The 17989-nt window shown below is 42.1% G+C and overlaps 1 protein-coding gene across 1 annotated transcript; it reads left to right on the plus strand.

The window, feature by feature from the left end:
- The first annotated feature begins 2377 nt into the window (after window positions 1-2377).
- Window positions 2378-16817, plus strand: htr2cl1 (5-hydroxytryptamine (serotonin) receptor 2C, G protein-coupled-like 1). Its single transcript, XM_041031246.1, has 6 exons — window positions 2378-2803; window positions 9065-9265; window positions 14379-14542; window positions 14703-14856; window positions 15716-15951; window positions 16081-16817. The coding sequence occupies exons 1-6, from the start codon at window positions 2431-2433 to the stop codon at window positions 16648-16650; spliced, it is 1698 nt and encodes a 565-aa protein (XP_040887180.1). The 5' UTR covers window positions 2378-2430; the 3' UTR covers window positions 16651-16817.
- The last annotated feature ends 1172 nt before the right edge of the window (window positions 16818-17989 follow it).

A 17989-nucleotide genomic window follows, 5' to 3' on the forward strand; every position in this document is an offset into this window, starting at 1 on the left:
CTGTTTACCATCAGATTAAATCATGCATACAGCAACCTCATTAATGACTTCAGCTTCAGGAAACCACACTACTCTACTGTTTTATTGACTCCATGTTGCACAAAGTCCTGTTTTTTTTCTACGGCACAGACGTGGCCAAGACAAATAATCAATTAATCCTGATAGAAGCTGTGGTTTGCAGCCTCCTTGATGTAGATGTGTGTGAGAAGAAGGGAAACAGCCAACCTGGCTCCCTCACATAAAACACACATATCAACACCTCTAAAGCTGACTAATTAATGTTTGTTTAATCCATAAACAAACAGGAGTGTAAATAACCACGATTTGTAGTTTTTGAGTTGTGTGTCTTTTCCTAGCACAGAGTTGTTTTCATTGGAAATTATTTGACTAGCTAGAACATTTTGAGGGATTAAGGTTTTAAATGAAACTCATAAATAATTTCTGTCTGATTACTGTAAGAAGAATGTTTATCTCCTTTGAGATACAACAAAATAAAGAAAGTATATTTCCCAAAATGTTAAACTCTTACTTTAACCACAGAGGATGCAGATCAGAAAACACTGAATCATTTCTGTAAAGGTCACACAGTGTGCCGGGTCATTTTGGCAGAGGCTGCAAACAACTTGTTATAACTGGTCGTTTTTAGGTATGAAGACTTGTCGCAGATAACACGAGTAGAAACACACAATGTATCTGCCCACACACACACATATAATAATCTGAATAAATTATGTTTGCACACAATCACACCTAGACAGTTAATTTATGCATACACAGTCATTTACAAAAACAAAAGCAGAACAGAGACAAATGAATACGCTCACACACACTGAGATACAACAGACTCACATTAAACAATACAAATGTTAACATGCCCACACAGGCAAAGCAGAGGTTTCATTATTGTGCTTATAGCAATGAGTGAAATATGAACACAAACACTCAGCCTGTTTCATTCTGCTTGTATTTATCATTGACTCAACGCCCACTAAACTATCTCAGCTGGAGGCCTGGGTCCGTCTTGAAATGTGCTGGCTTTTTATCTCAAACACACATACATGGACACACACGGACACATGGAGACACAGGCACACACACAAGGAAGCACACAAGGAAACACACACACCCATTCACTTTCCATTCTTAAATATGCGCCCACACATTCTTTAAAAAAAAAAAGTCTCATTGGTTTCAGTCTCTAGCTGTTTAGCTGTTTCTTACATGCAAAGACATACTGTATGTGCACACAGTGTGACACACACACACACACACTCTGACTCTTCCACCTATCCTTGAAGACATTTATGAGGTGCTAAATCACTAAGCTGTCTGAGTGTTAAGGGTAAATAGAGAAGACAGCCAGTACTTCTGCTCACCCAGCACACATGCTGCAATGTGAGAGTGTAAACAGCAAAGCTTCTGTTTCATTTTATCTCCCTCAGTTTATTTTAAATGACTATAGTGTGAGACACTGGTAGTCATTCTCACTCCCAAATGTTTATTAGGATTACAGACAATGTCATAAATTAGTCTGGTAAATTAAGAATCCCTGAGGAGGTAAACAGAAAAGAAAAGAAGGAAAGAAGAAGAATTGAGTGGGTGGGTTGATGGATGGCTGGAGAAATGGAAACAGAATAGAGATCCAAAGAATTAACAAAGGAAAGATAGAAAAATATTTATAATATTATAAATATAATATAACAATTATAATTTATTAATGGAGACAAATACAAATTGTACAAACAGGAATTTCAAAATAAATGATCTGATCTCTTTTTTTGTTGTTTTCGCTTCCTTCCACAGAACAACCTGATCCTCAGCTCTGACCTGAAAGAAGGAAAGTCACATGCAGCACCCTGGATACACCAAACCAACAAACCACACCAACATTTACAGGCGAAGACATTCAGATACTGAAACTACAGCTGTCTGGCAGAGATCGGGCAATGCAGCAGGAACCAGCCATGGATATGAACAATCCAATTTTTAGCTCTAAATTAGAGACTCTGAAACTCTTAGTTACGTCAACAGGTGGACGTGACTAAACATCAGGAAGCAAAACGTTTTGGCTCATCGTGTACCTCGAGAACAGTGATTTATTGGCAAGAAATGGAAGATTCAACCCTCAGTGAACAATTTGATGCTGTTTATAGCTAGCAACACTTACTTTACTGGAATACAATATAAACTTACAACACCTGTAGCTATTTCCTCCCATCCCCCCTTCCCTGTTCTGTCCATGACATTCCCCATCCCCCAAGTTGTGCCCTCCCTGTTTTCTCCCCTCTCCCAGATCCCGTTTTTATTGAGAATCCATTTTGAAGGACACACTTTAAAACTCTTCAAATAAGTCTCCTTCAATGACCAGTGAATGTCTCTGTATTAAAACCAGAGGAGTCCTCTGAACCTCCACAAGGTTCTCTCTTTAAGATGGGCAGCCCAGCAAGGGCTCTCCTTGGTGGCTTCAGCACTACCACTTCCTCTCTGGAGGTTGGAGGTCGGATGTCTTGGCCAAGCAACAACTCCCTGGACCTAAACCAAACCCTGCCATGGGGGACTGTTGGAAGTGGAGATGCTGCAACCATGAGCACAGGTCAGGACAAAAAAGAGAAAAACTGGCCGGCACTGCTAATACTCGTCATCATCGCACTGACGGTTGGAGGCAACATCCTGGTGATCCTGGCGGTGTCGCTGGAGAAGAAGCTCCAAAACGCCACCAACTTCTTCCTGAGGTCACTGGCTGTGGCAGATATGCTCGTAGGCATCCTGGTCATGCCAGTCTCCCTAATCAACATCCTCTATGGTGAGTCACAAAAAACAGCTTTGTAACATGGTGAGACATAGAATTTGAGACGTCAATTCTGTGTGCTAGCCTCTCGGATAGTTTTGGTCTTATTAGTCCAGGATTTGAGGAATCAGCCTCTGAGATTTCTACCTAAACCCCCAAATACTGGAGGTGGATATAATTACATTAGCAGAGTTAGCAGCAATGAAAAATTACATTTAACAAGATTAAAAGTCGGCAGCCATGCATCTCTGCGAGGTGCATGGTGCACAGCGGTGTATTTCCCTAAAGGCTAACCTGCTGATGTTACAATATGCACAGTTTTCATCATCTTAGTTTAGCGTGTTGGCATGCTAATTAGCACTAAAGAGAGAGTACAGCCGAGGCTGATGGGCATGTCATTAGTTTCACAGGTATTTGGTTATTTAGCAAAGTATTGGACAAATTAAGAGTTTGACCTGATGATAGCACCAGATGGAAAGTAATTACTATTCATCCTGAGGATGCTTGAGGAGAGCACCACCAGAGTATGTAGGACATATCATCTGGGGTCCTTGAATTTCTGTCCAAAATTATGTGCCAATCCCTCTGCTACTAGCACTCAATGAAAAGTTAAGTAACCCCCAGAACCACTATGCTAACATGTCCGGTCTCCTGTTCTAAAAACAAGAATCAACTAGTGTCTTTATGTCTCTCAAATAGTTTTGACTGGTGCTATTTTCTACTGAAGAGATAAGAAACAGTGCACAGAGAGGTGTGGGGATCATGCCCAGTAACAAGTATACCAAGTTTGCCAAATATAACCAGAAATTATCTGCATGGCTAGATACCACTCGGGGTAATGTGTGTGAACTGACCCTTTAAATATGGAAACTACAGTAATCTTCTCAGTCATTTTTAGCCTGAAAGTCAAACAGAAGTTACAAAAGTTGCCACATCTAGCGTCAAACATTCGATCAACTTTTCGTGCATTCTGTGATTGAGTTGTATGTTAGGAACTAGTTTTACACACTTACCTGTACAGACTTACCTGAGGGGCTTAGCAGCAAGCTCTCTGTTCAGTATGATGAGAAAACAGATGGTTCAACCCGCTGTAAGTGCTTGTAATTACTGATTTTATTCTTTGCTCTTTTCTCAGTCTAATCCTGAAGAGACACATATATGCCCATAAATGTCACCCAATATTTAAACAATCTACACCATCACAGATTTCTACCCCTGATCTTGAGCATCCACCCACGCACCAGCTGTTGCCAGAACACTGTGACACGCGCCCTGTCATTATTTCAGAACATTTTTCACTGCAATTATTGAAATGATTATTGCTTCTCTGAGACACTGCACACTGTTATTTTGTGACTGATTCAAAAGCCGGAGGAAGCCAACTTGATAATTGCAATATCATACCAGCTATCAACTGCTGTTCTTGCTTACAATATCCGTGCCAGGATTCTGCATGAACACCCACATTAGCTTAATAGGATGGCGGGTTTTATATCGTAGGCTGTGTATTGACTTTCTTTTCCAATGTTGAGTAAAAACATTGAATTAAAGAAAGGCCGTCTTCCTCTAACATTTCAGCCAGGTCTCTGCATTAGCACCACACAGGAGAGGTACATTTTTCACTGTGTACCTCTAAATGTCACCATCACAGAACTGATCACAGGGCTGATAGTGAGAAAATCTTTTGCTGAGCTGTAGATTAACAGACGTTGCCCTTTGCAGTTTTCAGTGACAATAATCCCTGTCAGCCCCCACATCACTGACTTCCAAGAACTCTAAGCACTTTCTCCTGAATATATCAGTAGTTTTCCACTTATGACATTTCTGCAAACTTTTGGAGCTCTATTTTTAAAAGCATTCTGACTAATTCATTTGATTTGATCCATAACAGATTTGTTTCTAAGTCTTCAAGTGAAGTTCTTAGTCAATGGACTTGAAACTTTGTGGAGTGTCACATGTGGTCATTTTGTCCCTGTTAGAGAAAACGTTTTGATCAACTAAGTCTGAGAGAAGAGTGTGTTCCATTTTACCAGTATACAAAAGTTCAAAAATGGAGGGAAGGAGTTTTCCGAAGTTTGAAAAAATAACCGTGATGATGTCAGCAGGGGCTTGAATCTGACCGAGCATTGCCCTCCAATGGCGCTGTCAGACTCACGACGGACAGTTTAAAACAAGCTCTTCTGTATCCTCAGAATAACTCGGCCAGACTTGCTGCATTCATGTCTCGGCTTTGTAGCTGTCACGCATCCTTCAGGAATACCAAACAGGACAGGGAAGGTTGATTGCTGCTTAATGGGTCGTGTATGGTCAATGGACACACTTTTCACTCACTCTGTGCCTGTCTGTTAGTTCAAGCTGCTGCTGCTGCTGATTGCTCACTGCGGTAATCAATGTTACACACACACACACACACACGCACACACACACACACACACACACAAGCATGCATGCACAGGAAAAAAAATGTCTTTTTCTCTCTCTGTTTCACAAACAGATGCACGTACACATCGAGACAGAAAAGCAATGTGTCTCTGTCATTTATGTACACACCCGCAGACGAACTCTGAACGCACACACACGGATCCTCACACACACTTGAATGGAGCCTGGATCTATACTTGCTATGTGTTATCCATCATACTGGTACTTGACTGCATTGATCCCCACAGCTGGCTGAATGATAGACCAGACCCACACATACATTCACACAAACACACACGCACACATCACATAATGTTCCCACACAGTTTAAATCGACAGTGAATCATTCAGATAACAGTAACAATGATGATGACAATGATTATGATGATACTGACATTCATGATAAAAGATGATGTGGATGCTAATTTAGCAACTTTTTTCTCCATAGACTTGTGTGCACACACACACACACACACACACACACACACTGACATGACCTCATCCACATAACCTCACTGTGTCTCATGTTGCATGTAAATGTTTGACAAATGGCCGTGTGCTGCATTTATGGCAGGGTCAGATTATACAAGACTGGGTAAAGGTCCTGCAAAATAAACACAGAGATGCTCACACACACACACACACACACACACACACACACACACACACACACACACACACACACACACACACACACACACACACACACACATACAAGGAGAAGCTCATGGTCACTTTTTACTGTGGTAATATTTTCTGATTCTTTCTCATACCCCTCCTTCAGCATGGGACTGCCTCACAGGGGCTGCATCTCTGACCAAACTGTCCACGGTCTGAACTGTGGGTAATGTAGTAAGCTACAATTAATTTGTGGCCTAATTTTGAATGCATATTTTTATTATAACAAAAATCTAGAGAGAGCACTGGGCAGGGTGTTAGGTTCTAAAATATTCTGCTTCTTAAATGGTGAATTTTTGTTTGTAAAATCCAACTGCTAACTCATTCTGAGTCCTGCATAATGAGCAGAGTGGTATTTCCCTTTGCTGTACTGCAGCACTGTTCTCTGACAGACTAAGGAACGGGAGAAATTTCGGGTTAATCACCAGTGAAAACGTGTCTGGAAAATTTGCTTTAAACAGATAATACCTCAACTTTTCAAACCCACTTTACTCTTCAGCACTAATCTGACATCTCACTCCAAATGTGATCTTGGCAATAAAGGGAGATAAATATGGTAACATTTCAAATTAGTGTAATTATATTCATTTGGCTTGTCTCCTCACTTGGCTCCTCGTTCGAATGCTGATAAAGCGAACAAGTGATAATAAAACACTGATAATATATGAAGTGAGGAATTCGTTCGTATTTGCAGGTGTGACGTAAACAAAAAAAGGAACAACACAGCATGTCTCACCTCCAATCTCACCTTCACACACAAAGTAAACACATAAACAAACGCATGTTATGAATATAAATTTGACAGGTACAGGAATAAAAGCGTTTCAAAATAAAAGCGTAACAGAAGATAGGGCAGGATGGATAAACAAGGAAGAAAATGAGAAGAAGCAAAAGGGGCAGACGAGGAGATGAGATCATACAGACTCAATTAGAGCAGGAGTAGATCACACACACACAACCACACACACACACACACACACACACACACATGCTCAGCCACAAGAAGATAGAGCCTAAAAGTGTATGACCTTGAAGGCCAACTCAATCAGAGTTATGGCTGAAGGCTATCTCTGTGCATGGATCCCAGATAGGGAACACACACTCGCTGACTCAACACAGAAACGTACACACACTCGCTGATGCAGAACTACTACCAACGAAACAAAATGATCTTAAAATGCAAAATGGTTTTGTTGAGAGTAAAGTATTTTCTGAACAGTGTTTAGCTGTAGCACTCAGAGTAGATTTGAGTCTCTCAGTGTATTTACCAGAAAATCCAGCGCACCCGCTAGCCAGCTGAGTAACACCTTGTGTGTGTGTGTGTGTGAGTGTGTGTCATGCAGTGCCCCCAATAAGTGTTTGACCTCTGAAAAGTTATGCAAGCTGCCTCCCACTCAGCACACACACAAACAAGCTCATGATTCACTCCACATGCATCACATACGTGCTGCTTGTCCTACGAATCAGAGATGAAATTAAGGAGCGTTTGTGTGTGTTTGTGACTGTGTGTGTGTGTGTGTGTGTCTCTGGCCGCAGGTCTTGTCCTCTGTGAAGAAAAGAATGCTCATATAAATAGCTGCAGGCGCAGAAAGACACAGAGACAGACTTTGCAGTATATGTCCTCTTTAGAAAGCTGACGCAGCTGGAAATAAAACAGAGCCGAGGTGCACAGAAGCACGATCGGGTTCCTCTGATACTTCTCCAGCTGCATATTACATTTCATTCTTTTATCACTCTGGACAGGACAACCTTTAGGGGAAACATCTCTTGGAAACAAGAAAAGATCTGTTTCAGAAGATCCTCCTTTACAAAATGATCGCGTGCTTTGAGCCATTTTCTTATCTTTTCACTTTTGTTCTTGCAGTTACCTGCAATTTGGAAACATGGGCTTGATTTTCAGACACTACTGAGATGAGAATGACAAAAAAATGGACCATAGTGATAAAGAGACAAAGTTAATCAACTTGATTCCTGCTGTGACACTGAGTGTGGGCGTATAAAAGGGTGCATTGATGTCCAGAGCTGTTTATTCAGATTTTGGGTAATTGTACTTGACTTTTGGCTCATTCTTTGAATTTCTTTAGCAGCCACATGCCTAAATATGTTCTTCTCCCCAGTGTAGATCTGCTGCTGGTGGGTAAAATAGTGCCAGGATATCATTTTAAATGGTTAAGTAGCCAGCACGCCAATCAAGCTAATTAATTTAGCCCAGTTTAAGCAAAGGTTAACCTGCTAATTGAATTCTTTCTCAGCTGCTCTCTGCCAAAATGCTTCTAGTTGTATTTCTGCCAGTTTCTTTCAGCTGCTGTGCAGTCGTCCCAGGCAGTGCACTGAAATTTGTTTCTTGTTTATTAAATGGACAATATTTCAGTCCAAAAAGGCTCTCTCTCTGATTTACAAGCCAAGTCAACTTGAGTCCTGCTGGATCAAAATGTGGTCTGATAAATAAAGTGGTGTGAGAGCCTGAGACAAAGTATTTGATGATTATTTGACACATATGACCTCAAGTATTTCCATACGAATGCATAAGGACAAATCTCGTACTTTTAAAAATGCAAATTTAGTTTAGTAAAAGCTACATTCAATATTTTACAGATGCAAAATGAACAGCCTCATATAATGACTCCCATTTCCCAGTGAGGGTATAGTACAATGAACATTGTTATTCATCTTTCTCTTTTGTCATATCTTTTTCATTATCTTGTCAGCTCTTTTATTTTTAATCTAAGAATCAGCAGGATGCATCAAACCTCAAGTCTTTCACAGAACAAGCTTCACCACTAAACAGCAACATCCATACAACAGACACTGGAAAACTTTTTCATAGATCAACAGATTTGTAAACTGTGTAAATGCAGTAATCAAACCATCGCCTTACCCTGATTCCTCCTGGGACCTGGTGAGTTTAGTGCCTATAAGGTGTGCTGTCCTTGTGCTTTGATGTACTCTAGTTAATTAAAGTTTAGTCAAGCTCTCCATGCTTCATCTTAAGCCTTTATAGTCTGCTGACCCTGATGACATTCACTCAGCCAGGCCCTCAGAACAGGTTGAACATATTTACATTGCTGCTTTCAAAGTCAACAGTATCAAGTGCAGGTAAAGCTGATAGAAAACTGCCAGGATTGCATAATACTCACAGATGCTTTCTTTTCCACTGCTCTCTCTGCGTTCCTCAAGACTACGACTGGCCTCTGCCCAGAGCTCTGTGTCCGATCTGGATCTACCTGGACGTGTTGTTCTCCACTGCCTCCATCATGCACCTGTGTGCCATCTCCCTGGATCGATACGTCGCCATCCGCAACCCCATAGAACACAGCCGCTTCAACTCCAGAACCAAAGCCATGATGAAGATCGCCGCTGTCTGGACCATATCTATAGGTCAGAGTGCATGACTCCATGTAGCTTCATGTTGATAAAATGCGGTTTTATCCAGCACAGAAACAGCTACAGAGTCCTAATCACAAAATAACATTCTACTCAGGAGCATAATCCTGTTGTTTACACTAAATCAACAATGGCCGGATTTGCATGAACGTGGTCGTTTCAGAGGCTGGATTTGTGGTGTTGTTGTATTGGATTTCATTTCATTGTGCGGTGTTCTCGTTAATTTGTCCATCCCCCATAGGCCCACACAGAGAGTCGCCAGATTGATGACTGCTATTAAATTTAATGACTTTTAGGCATCCCCCGGCAGTTTCTGCAAACGTCCTACCAGCAAATACTGACTTTTCTGAAACACTGGCAGTTTGTTGACGCTCAGAGCATCTGGCAGCTTGAAGTTGGAAGTGATTTGCATCACATAGTATCCTAATCCTCAGAGGTGACTGCAGCAACTTTTTATATTCATCTTTATCAGTAGCAAAGACAATGGTGTTAAAATTAACGAACCATGTCATCTGAAAATGTATGGTAACTATTAGGCCAGGAGATATTACCTGTGGAAATGAGTACATGAAACCAAATATACTGTTGACCACAGTGTCAATATGGGTTTTGATTGAATAACTAATGTAGTGAGTCAGAGAGTAAAGAAGCTAAATAAAAAAGTGACAGGCTTCACATTTTTCTCAGGATTGTATAGGAAATAGCGTAAAACCTTCCCTGCTAAAAGAAAAAGAAAAATCCTCTGTTTTCCTCAGGTCCATTTAGTAGCTGTTCTGGAGCTTTCAGTCATATGATGTTATGATGTTCATCAGCGGAACTGTTTTCTCAATTTTCCACTTTCCTGAAGGTGAAAGGCTTTTCATTCACTTTGCCTTAAAAGTAAATTTTTAATCTTGGAAACAGCACTTTTCGTAATTATCTCACCACAATGTCAGCTGAATGGTGGTTCTGGAGCGTTTGATCATTTAACATGATCTTCACAGCAGATGGGGGAAAAAAATTAACGTAACTATAATTTCCTTTTTGTCCTGTTTGAAGTCTGATCACTCGGTTTCCCTTCCCTTCCCCGTTTTCCCTCGTTAGAGCAATCTTTTCAGCGGTATAACAGCCTGAAGTAATGAGTTTGTCGTTTCTGTGTGTGTGTGTGTGTGTGTGTGTGTGTGTGTGTGTGTGTGTGTATTCTGGGGAGAACATAGTGCCTCCCTCTGAGGAAAGTGTTGAGGGATCGGATGACTTTTAAAACTTTTCTCCCGGCCCTCCCTCTGCCTGTCTGACCTCCGGCTTCTGTTGATGTTGTTTCGTGCCCTTTAAGACCCAGGAGGGCTTCTGTGTCTTAACTCGTACAACCACACACACACACACACACATGCACACACACGTAAACATACTTGCACACAAGTGCGAGTTATCTGAGCTTATCATTAGCCTAATGTCCTCTGACCCTACTGTAAATGCAGCTCTATGCTAAGTCATGGCATTAGTGCATAAACCCCCGTGGGATAGATTGTTTCTGTATGTAAAGCTGCAAACCAAATGATCCTCTAGAGGAAAATGCATATTTATTTAATCAGATTCCTACGTGGGACTTTATATAAGTGAACTCACTGAAGAGTCACATTAAGAGAAGATTCTTGTTGTTTCTGATAGGATGTAACAAAAAATACAGAATAAACTCTTCTATTCTATTTTTCTCTAAGGAAACTGTATGGGAACAGCATTAACTGTAAGCTTACTGGTTATTATGACAGGAAATAAAGCTGGACTCACCAGCACTGAGATATTTTCCTCACAATGACATTTTCTCCCACTGTTGCTTTGCTGTGAGAGATTACCTCATGAAAGCAGCATTGACAGATGGAGATGACTGACGCCTCCAGATACCGGGCAGAGTTTTACTTTACTGTCCGCCCTTCCCTCTGCACTCTCACAACCGGCTGCTTTTAAGTCATAAGAAATCCACGCTTTCCTGTTTGCATTGCGCCATAACATTCAGCCGTGATTGAGGTCTGAGGGGGCTTACGATGAAACGTCCAACAGGAGATGTATCAGTAAAGCAGGAAGGACATTTTCTGCCGCCTTTGTAGAGTATAATTGTGTGCTGCTTCCCCGGACCACCTAGAACTGATGCATCTGCTCTCAGCTAAACTGAGTACCAATCAAGACACAACAGTTTCCTGTTTTGTGACAAATCTGAAAAGTAGAGCAGTGGCCATGCACAAATTACCTCCGTCTGTTTTGGCTGCAGTCGACAGCTCTCACACATTTACAGGCATCTTCTGTTCTTGTCAGAGGAGGTGTTTGGAAATCTTTAGGGACAAGTCCAAGTCAGGTTTGAAGTCAGAGGGGAAAGGGGCTGTTCGTGCATGTTTTAGCAATGCGCAGCTGAATCAGGTGTTTCTCAGATCAAGGACAGAAAATAGTGGAGCGCGCTGATTGCTCTGCAGCCGTTAGACACTAATTTCACTTCATCAGAGGCAAAATTCCATCAGGTTAAAACTCGAGACTGGAATGTTTTTACTTTCAAGTCTATGGAGTCAAATCTCAAGTAAGTCTAACCTCACAGCACTCAAGTCTGAGTCAGTTTTGATTATCTGTTCTTCAGCGCTGCTTATCAGCCGACCTAAATTATCCATAAGGACAGTCAGCAGAGCCACCGAGAGTTAAAGCTGCTCATTTTTCACTCCTCCCCTTCATCATCCAGGAAGGAACCACTGAAATCCCTGAAACAGAAATAATATTGTTACGCTCTGCTTATGGAAAATTGCATCTTTATGATTTACTGTGCTCATTAACACCATCGTTATCATTTGATTTAGCCAGAAAAAAATATTAAGGCCCAAAAATAATGCAACTTTAAACTAATTTTCAAAGCCACTATCTCTGCACACTAACTCTGGTGAGCATGTATAATAAGTGTACGGGAATTCATCTTGGATTTATTAGTTATATATTAGTTAATAATAAATAAATAAATAATAAAATTTAGAGGAATTAAGAACAGGGAAAAGATTGTGAAAGATTTCTTAAAGATCAAGCTGATTGACACCTCCAGATACCAGGTGGAGTTTTACTTCCTTCCCTCTTCCTCAGCAGTCCTTCACAGCCGGTTGCTTTTGAATCATAAGAAATCCCCTGTTTTGCTGTTGGCATTTCTTTGACCCCTCTAAAGGTTCTGCACCGCTACATGCTGCTGTGATTGAGGTCTGAGAGGGCTTACAGTGATCAATGCTGGATTAGCAGCAAAACATCCAACAGGAGATCTTTGCAGCCATCCTCCCTGGTGTGGTAACACACTCTGTTTGTCTTAAAGGTTGTTTCAGTCCATCCAGATTTGTAGATCCAGTACGACTGCACACATTCACACACAGATACAGTATATTCACAGTTCACATGTTGAAGAAGTGTATTTATTTATATATCAATATTTAGCCAGTTATCTTGACCAAAAGAAGCAGCAACAGAGATGCATTTTCAGGGATTTTTTGCTTTTTTGTGGCTTTTTTAATGTCTCAGTTATGATGTGACATAAAATAAAACTTTCCCCTCTTTCTCTCTGTTCTTCTCCTCTCATTTCTTTTTTACTTCCCTGCTTTGCTTTCATGTGAGCTACAAAGTCATTCCCTTAGTTCCCCAAGCATGTGGTTGATGTCTCACATTGCAGATGGCTTGTGTTGGCTCTTGGGTTCACAGAGGTGTTTGGCTCTCGTTCACTCAGGGAAACTTTTTTTTTTATACCCTGATGATTTTGCAGGTCTCCCTCTGCTGGTACAATAATCTTCCTCCAGCAGCCAAGCCCTCTGTCTGAGCCACGCTGCGATCTGCCGCACAGCAGGTGTGTCGGTTAAACATTATTGTGTCTGCTGTGTGTTCTGCTCGTTTACAGTGGGTGAGTAGTTGTGGCTTGAGCAGATATCCATTATCACCTGAGGAAGAGGAACCTGCTGCATCGTGAGAATAGTCACTCTGTAAACTACGTCAGAGAACCGCCATTTTCCCATCAGGCACTACTCTCTTTGAGACCGTATGCATGGATCATGGCCTGATCCAGATAACTGAACAAACCCATTAGTCAGAACGCCTCAGGTTATTTGGACATTCACAGAGGTAAAATGTTTACAATTAATGCAAACAAATTCATCCTTCTGGGCAGTGTGTGTGCAGTCAGTTGCAACAATTGCATTAGGCCGACTGCCGCTGGTCCAAATTGTGTTTCGAAGTTGGCCCGGTCACCAGCTGTGCAAGAGAAAATGATGTATCTTGTGCTTAAACGAATTACGCCGGCCCACACCGTGGGCAGGACACAGCTCAGAGAGGACTGAGACATCCCGGCTTGTCTATGAAACGCTCCTGTTGCCAGGAGCCTGAGAGCTGTGAAAACCTGGAGTCGCTTTTCTCCTCATTGTCTGCTGTTGAGAAACGGAGCCCAGGTCAGGGAACGCTTTCAGCGGAAAAGCTCTTTGAAATCAGACGCAGCACATTAGTCAGTGTTATTATCATAGGTTAGAAAATCAGCTCGGCCTCAAAAGCCTTGTTCTCGCCTCAGTCTTTTATCCACAGCTCTACATTATATTGCTGTGAACATCCATTACACACCGATAGATATTAAGAACTCTAATAGCTTTCCAATTGATAACAGGTGTAGCCCCCGTTCCCATGTGTGTGATATGTGATTCTGTGATACCTGATGATTATTTGCTCTCATTATAATAAAAAATATTTTTTTCAGGGATGATAATTTCTCTTTTTTTTCCCAAAATTAAAGTTCTGTGATCTTTAAAATTCATATTATGTATTTGAGGTTGGTCGTGATTAGAGGGATTTTCCAGTGTTGATTTATGGTTATTACTCTAAAATTACCCTGTGTGTTTCCAAGCAATGACTCTGGCCGTCAGTGTTTAGTTTAAAGTAGGCTTTAAATAAAGCAGAAACAGGTGGTTTCTAGACTGGACATTAGAGCATTTAGAGCAGATGTTTTTTTCACAGTTGACATTAAAAATGTTGATTATATTGCAGAGTTTATCCACCAGAGAGACCAGGCATTTTTTTCCTACATTATAAATGATCGCTTGTCTTTATAAAGTTTGTTTCTCCGACTCTTGCTCTGTAGGTGTGTCGATGCCTATCCCAGTCATCGGCCTCCACAACGAGGACAAGGTCTTCGTCAACAACAGCTGTGCCCTCAACGAGGAGCACTTCATGCTGGTTGGTTCCTTCGTGGCCTTCTTCATCCCACTGGTCATAATGGTGGTGACATACTGCCTCACCATACAGGTAGACTTGTGTGTGTGTGTGTTTGTGCTTGTTTGCCTTCAAAAAATATCCCTCTGTTCTTTTCTGATGTCCTTACTTTACTTTTCTTCTTCTGTAAAACTCACAACCCCCAGCCTCTTCTTCTCTTTCTGTTATTCACTGTCCGCCCTCTCCTCTGCAGGTGCTCCAGAGGCAGGCCACTGTCTTCCTTTATGAGGCAAAGACTTCCTCCCAGCAGCCTTTGCACACACCAGCGATGGCAAATACATTGCAGCCTCCACCCAGCACCTTCCACCTTCCTCAGATCAACACACTTGCCCCCCCAGACTCACAAGGTAAACACAGATGAGGCTTTCAGCAGCTGAGATCTGGTTCATGTTAGCAGAAACAAAACATCCATTTGAATGCTTTTAATCGAGGCATTTGTAGTAAATGTTTGAGTTTGTTCATTATTAGAAACTGTCATAAACTTTAGCATAAACCGTCACTGTCATAAACTTTGTGCCAGCAAAAGTTGGCAAAATCGCTAACATTGTAAGCTGCACGATGTTCCATGTTGGAATGGAAAGTGTGATTGGTAATTAAGAGGAGCAGCTCCTTGCAAAAAGTCAATTCACCCACACTGAATTGTAAAAAGCCAACGCAAAAAGAAAAGTGTATCAGCTAATTCACCAGCTGTATGCTGTGGTTGTGGTGCTGAGCATACAGCAGCTATCTGTCTGATCGGTTTGGGCCGAGCCTCAGCTTCTCGTGTACAGATAAAAATGCACAATGGGGCAGAATTTACCCATTTTCCACCTTCTCCTCGATCCATCCCAGACCGAGAAAAGTGTGACTGAAACGTTCTCCTCGTCCTTAACCTTTCCATCTGGCCTCTTCCCCTACAAAATGTCAGCAGCCTTGTTAACACAGAAGTTGACATGCTTTCATTGGTTGTTGTCCTGGGTGAAACCTGCAGCAGTTTTCTTGGTAACTAATTTGGAAGGAGTCGTGCAGGGAGAATGGACAAATCCCATCCTTCAGTTTTACACACAACTTTCCAAACTTTGAATTTAATCTTTTTCCCACAGTGTTGGTTCATCCAATGTTTTTCATTTCTGTGGAACTGCATTTGTTCAACCACAAACCCAAATATAATAATATGGTAATATATATATATATAGATCATTGATACCTCTTTTGCCCCTACCACAGAATTAAAGCCCCCGCCACCTCAAAGCAGACGAAACACCCTGAGCTGTCTTAAAGGCGCAGAGCCCAGCATACTGCTCAGCGCCTCCACGTCAGACAGCATCAGCATCATTCCCAGCTCTGAGGTGGCGTCTCAGCTCAGCTCGCCAGCCACGGGGCCAGGGCGGAGCGACGCGGCAGGTTGCCACGGGCGACGGGGGATGATGCAGGCCATAAAGAATGAGAGGCGGGCCTCCAAGGTGAGAACAAAGAGTGGAGATGAGCCTGTCATCTGATTTAAGGTGCGCTTGTTCCAAAAACATTTTTACGTTGCTCTGTCTTTTCTCTTCTTTTTTCCTTCCTTCTTTCTTTTCCTCTTCTCCCTTCAGGTCCTTGGAATCGTCTTCTTCCTCTTCCTCATCATGTGGTGTCCTTTCTTCATCACTAACGTCACCTCCGTCCTGTGCCGCGACTCCTGCGACAAGTCATTGCTCCATGACCTCCTCAATGTCTTTGTCTGGGTGGGTTACATCTCCTCTGGAGTCAACCCTCTGGTCTACACCCTCTTTAATAAGACCTACAGGAGAGCGTTCTCCAGCTACATCAGGTGCCAGTATAAAATGGGGGCCAACGCTGCTGGACAAGGTTGCAAAACCCTCCTGGTCCCCCCACCGTGCCCCTCACACGCCGTGACCCCTCTTCTGATGGGCAGTCATGGCAAAGCAGGCGTGGACCGCAACAGTAACTGTCGGAACGGCAGTAGGGACAACGGGAGGCTGACGGTGGACCCGGAGGACACAACAGATGACGGGACACAAATTGCAATAGCGTCGCAGAGCCTCTCTGAATGCCACAACATCGGCATACTTTCAGAGACAGAGCCAGAGACGGAGTTGGAGCAGGAGCTGTCGCTCATCAGCTACAGCCCTACCTCCAGAGAACACACAAGCAGCGTGTGACTGCCTGCTCCTTTTTGCTTCATGTCTTCTTTTTAACCTGCAGACGCTGAGGCGGAGCAGCGTTTCAGCAGGCTGGTGCCTGGAGCCTACAGCCTTTTCACTGGTTTCTGTTGTAAACCAGCAGGGGGTACTCCTATTGTGAAAGGACTAGACTTGGTTGAGGAGCCTTTTCCCCACACAGAAGTGCAGTACTTATATTAATGTGTAGAGAAATCAGAAGAATTTACCTCAAAGGTGAAAAAGTGGGATGTTCCACTACCGTTCTGGAATGAAAACCAATGTTTCAGCTGTGTTTGTTTTATATTTGTTGCCAAAATGTTGGTTTTCATACCATAAATAGAGAATTAAGGAATTTGTTAGGCCCTTAAAATTACTGTGCATCAGTCACAAAATGTGGTGTTCTTCATGGGGACTGAGGTGCCAGCTGAGATCCGGACAGGGACGAAGCGCCAGTGGCAGAGGTATGAAGTCAAGCACCACCCATGGAGTCCCACTGATGTGGGTTACGGAATCAAGCACCAACCGCTGAGATCAGCGGGGTTAGACTACAACTTCAAGCCTTCACACAGAGTCAAAATGCAGTCTGAGCTCTGGTTTGTTTGGATTCTCTCCACGCCAAACAAACTAAACCAAATCTATTTTTGTGCCGGTCAAGCTTGACGCCGACAGTCATAAAATTTCTGTCAATGAACCTTTCTAGCACGTATCATCTAAGTATTCAGCTGACAGAAATGGAGGAAACTTTCTCAAGGCTGCAGTCAAAGTTTGTCTGAGAGAACCCAGATGAAGGAATGTACAACAGTGGTGGACTCACAGTGCCATCTGGTGGTCACATGTCACAGAGAGGTCGCTCCCCTTGAATAGCCCAAGGGGGCTATAAGAGCTACAAACACGGCGCAGGCCTTTGGTCCAGAACAGTTTTCAGGCTCCTGCTTCCCTTAACCAATATAAAACTTTCCACAGAATTAAAGTCCAAAATTCCCTGTTTTTTTTTTTCTTTTTTTACTCAATAAAGTATAAAATAAAACGGAGAAAGCTGAAAGTAAAAATAGAAAATGACGTTTTAGAAGTGCAGAAATGTTCCTCATGTGTAAACCTTAAAAGGAACAGAACACATGGATTTTATGATCAGCCACAACTTATTATTGTTAGTTTTATAAATCAGCCATGATTATCATTGAGTCACCTTCATAAAACAATATAAAACTCACTTTCCAGGACCTTCACAGCTGTGATTAAATCACACATAACTTTAAATTCCCATAACAGTGAAAATTTGTGGACCAACAATCACATAATTAACTTAAAATTAAGAAAATGTTATTAGATAAATATAAAT

The sequence above is a fragment of the Toxotes jaculatrix genome, chromosome 23, assembly GCF_017976425.1.
Source record: "Toxotes jaculatrix isolate fToxJac2 chromosome 23, fToxJac2.pri, whole genome shotgun sequence".
Taxonomy (NCBI): Eukaryota; Metazoa; Chordata; class Actinopteri; family Toxotidae; genus Toxotes; species Toxotes jaculatrix.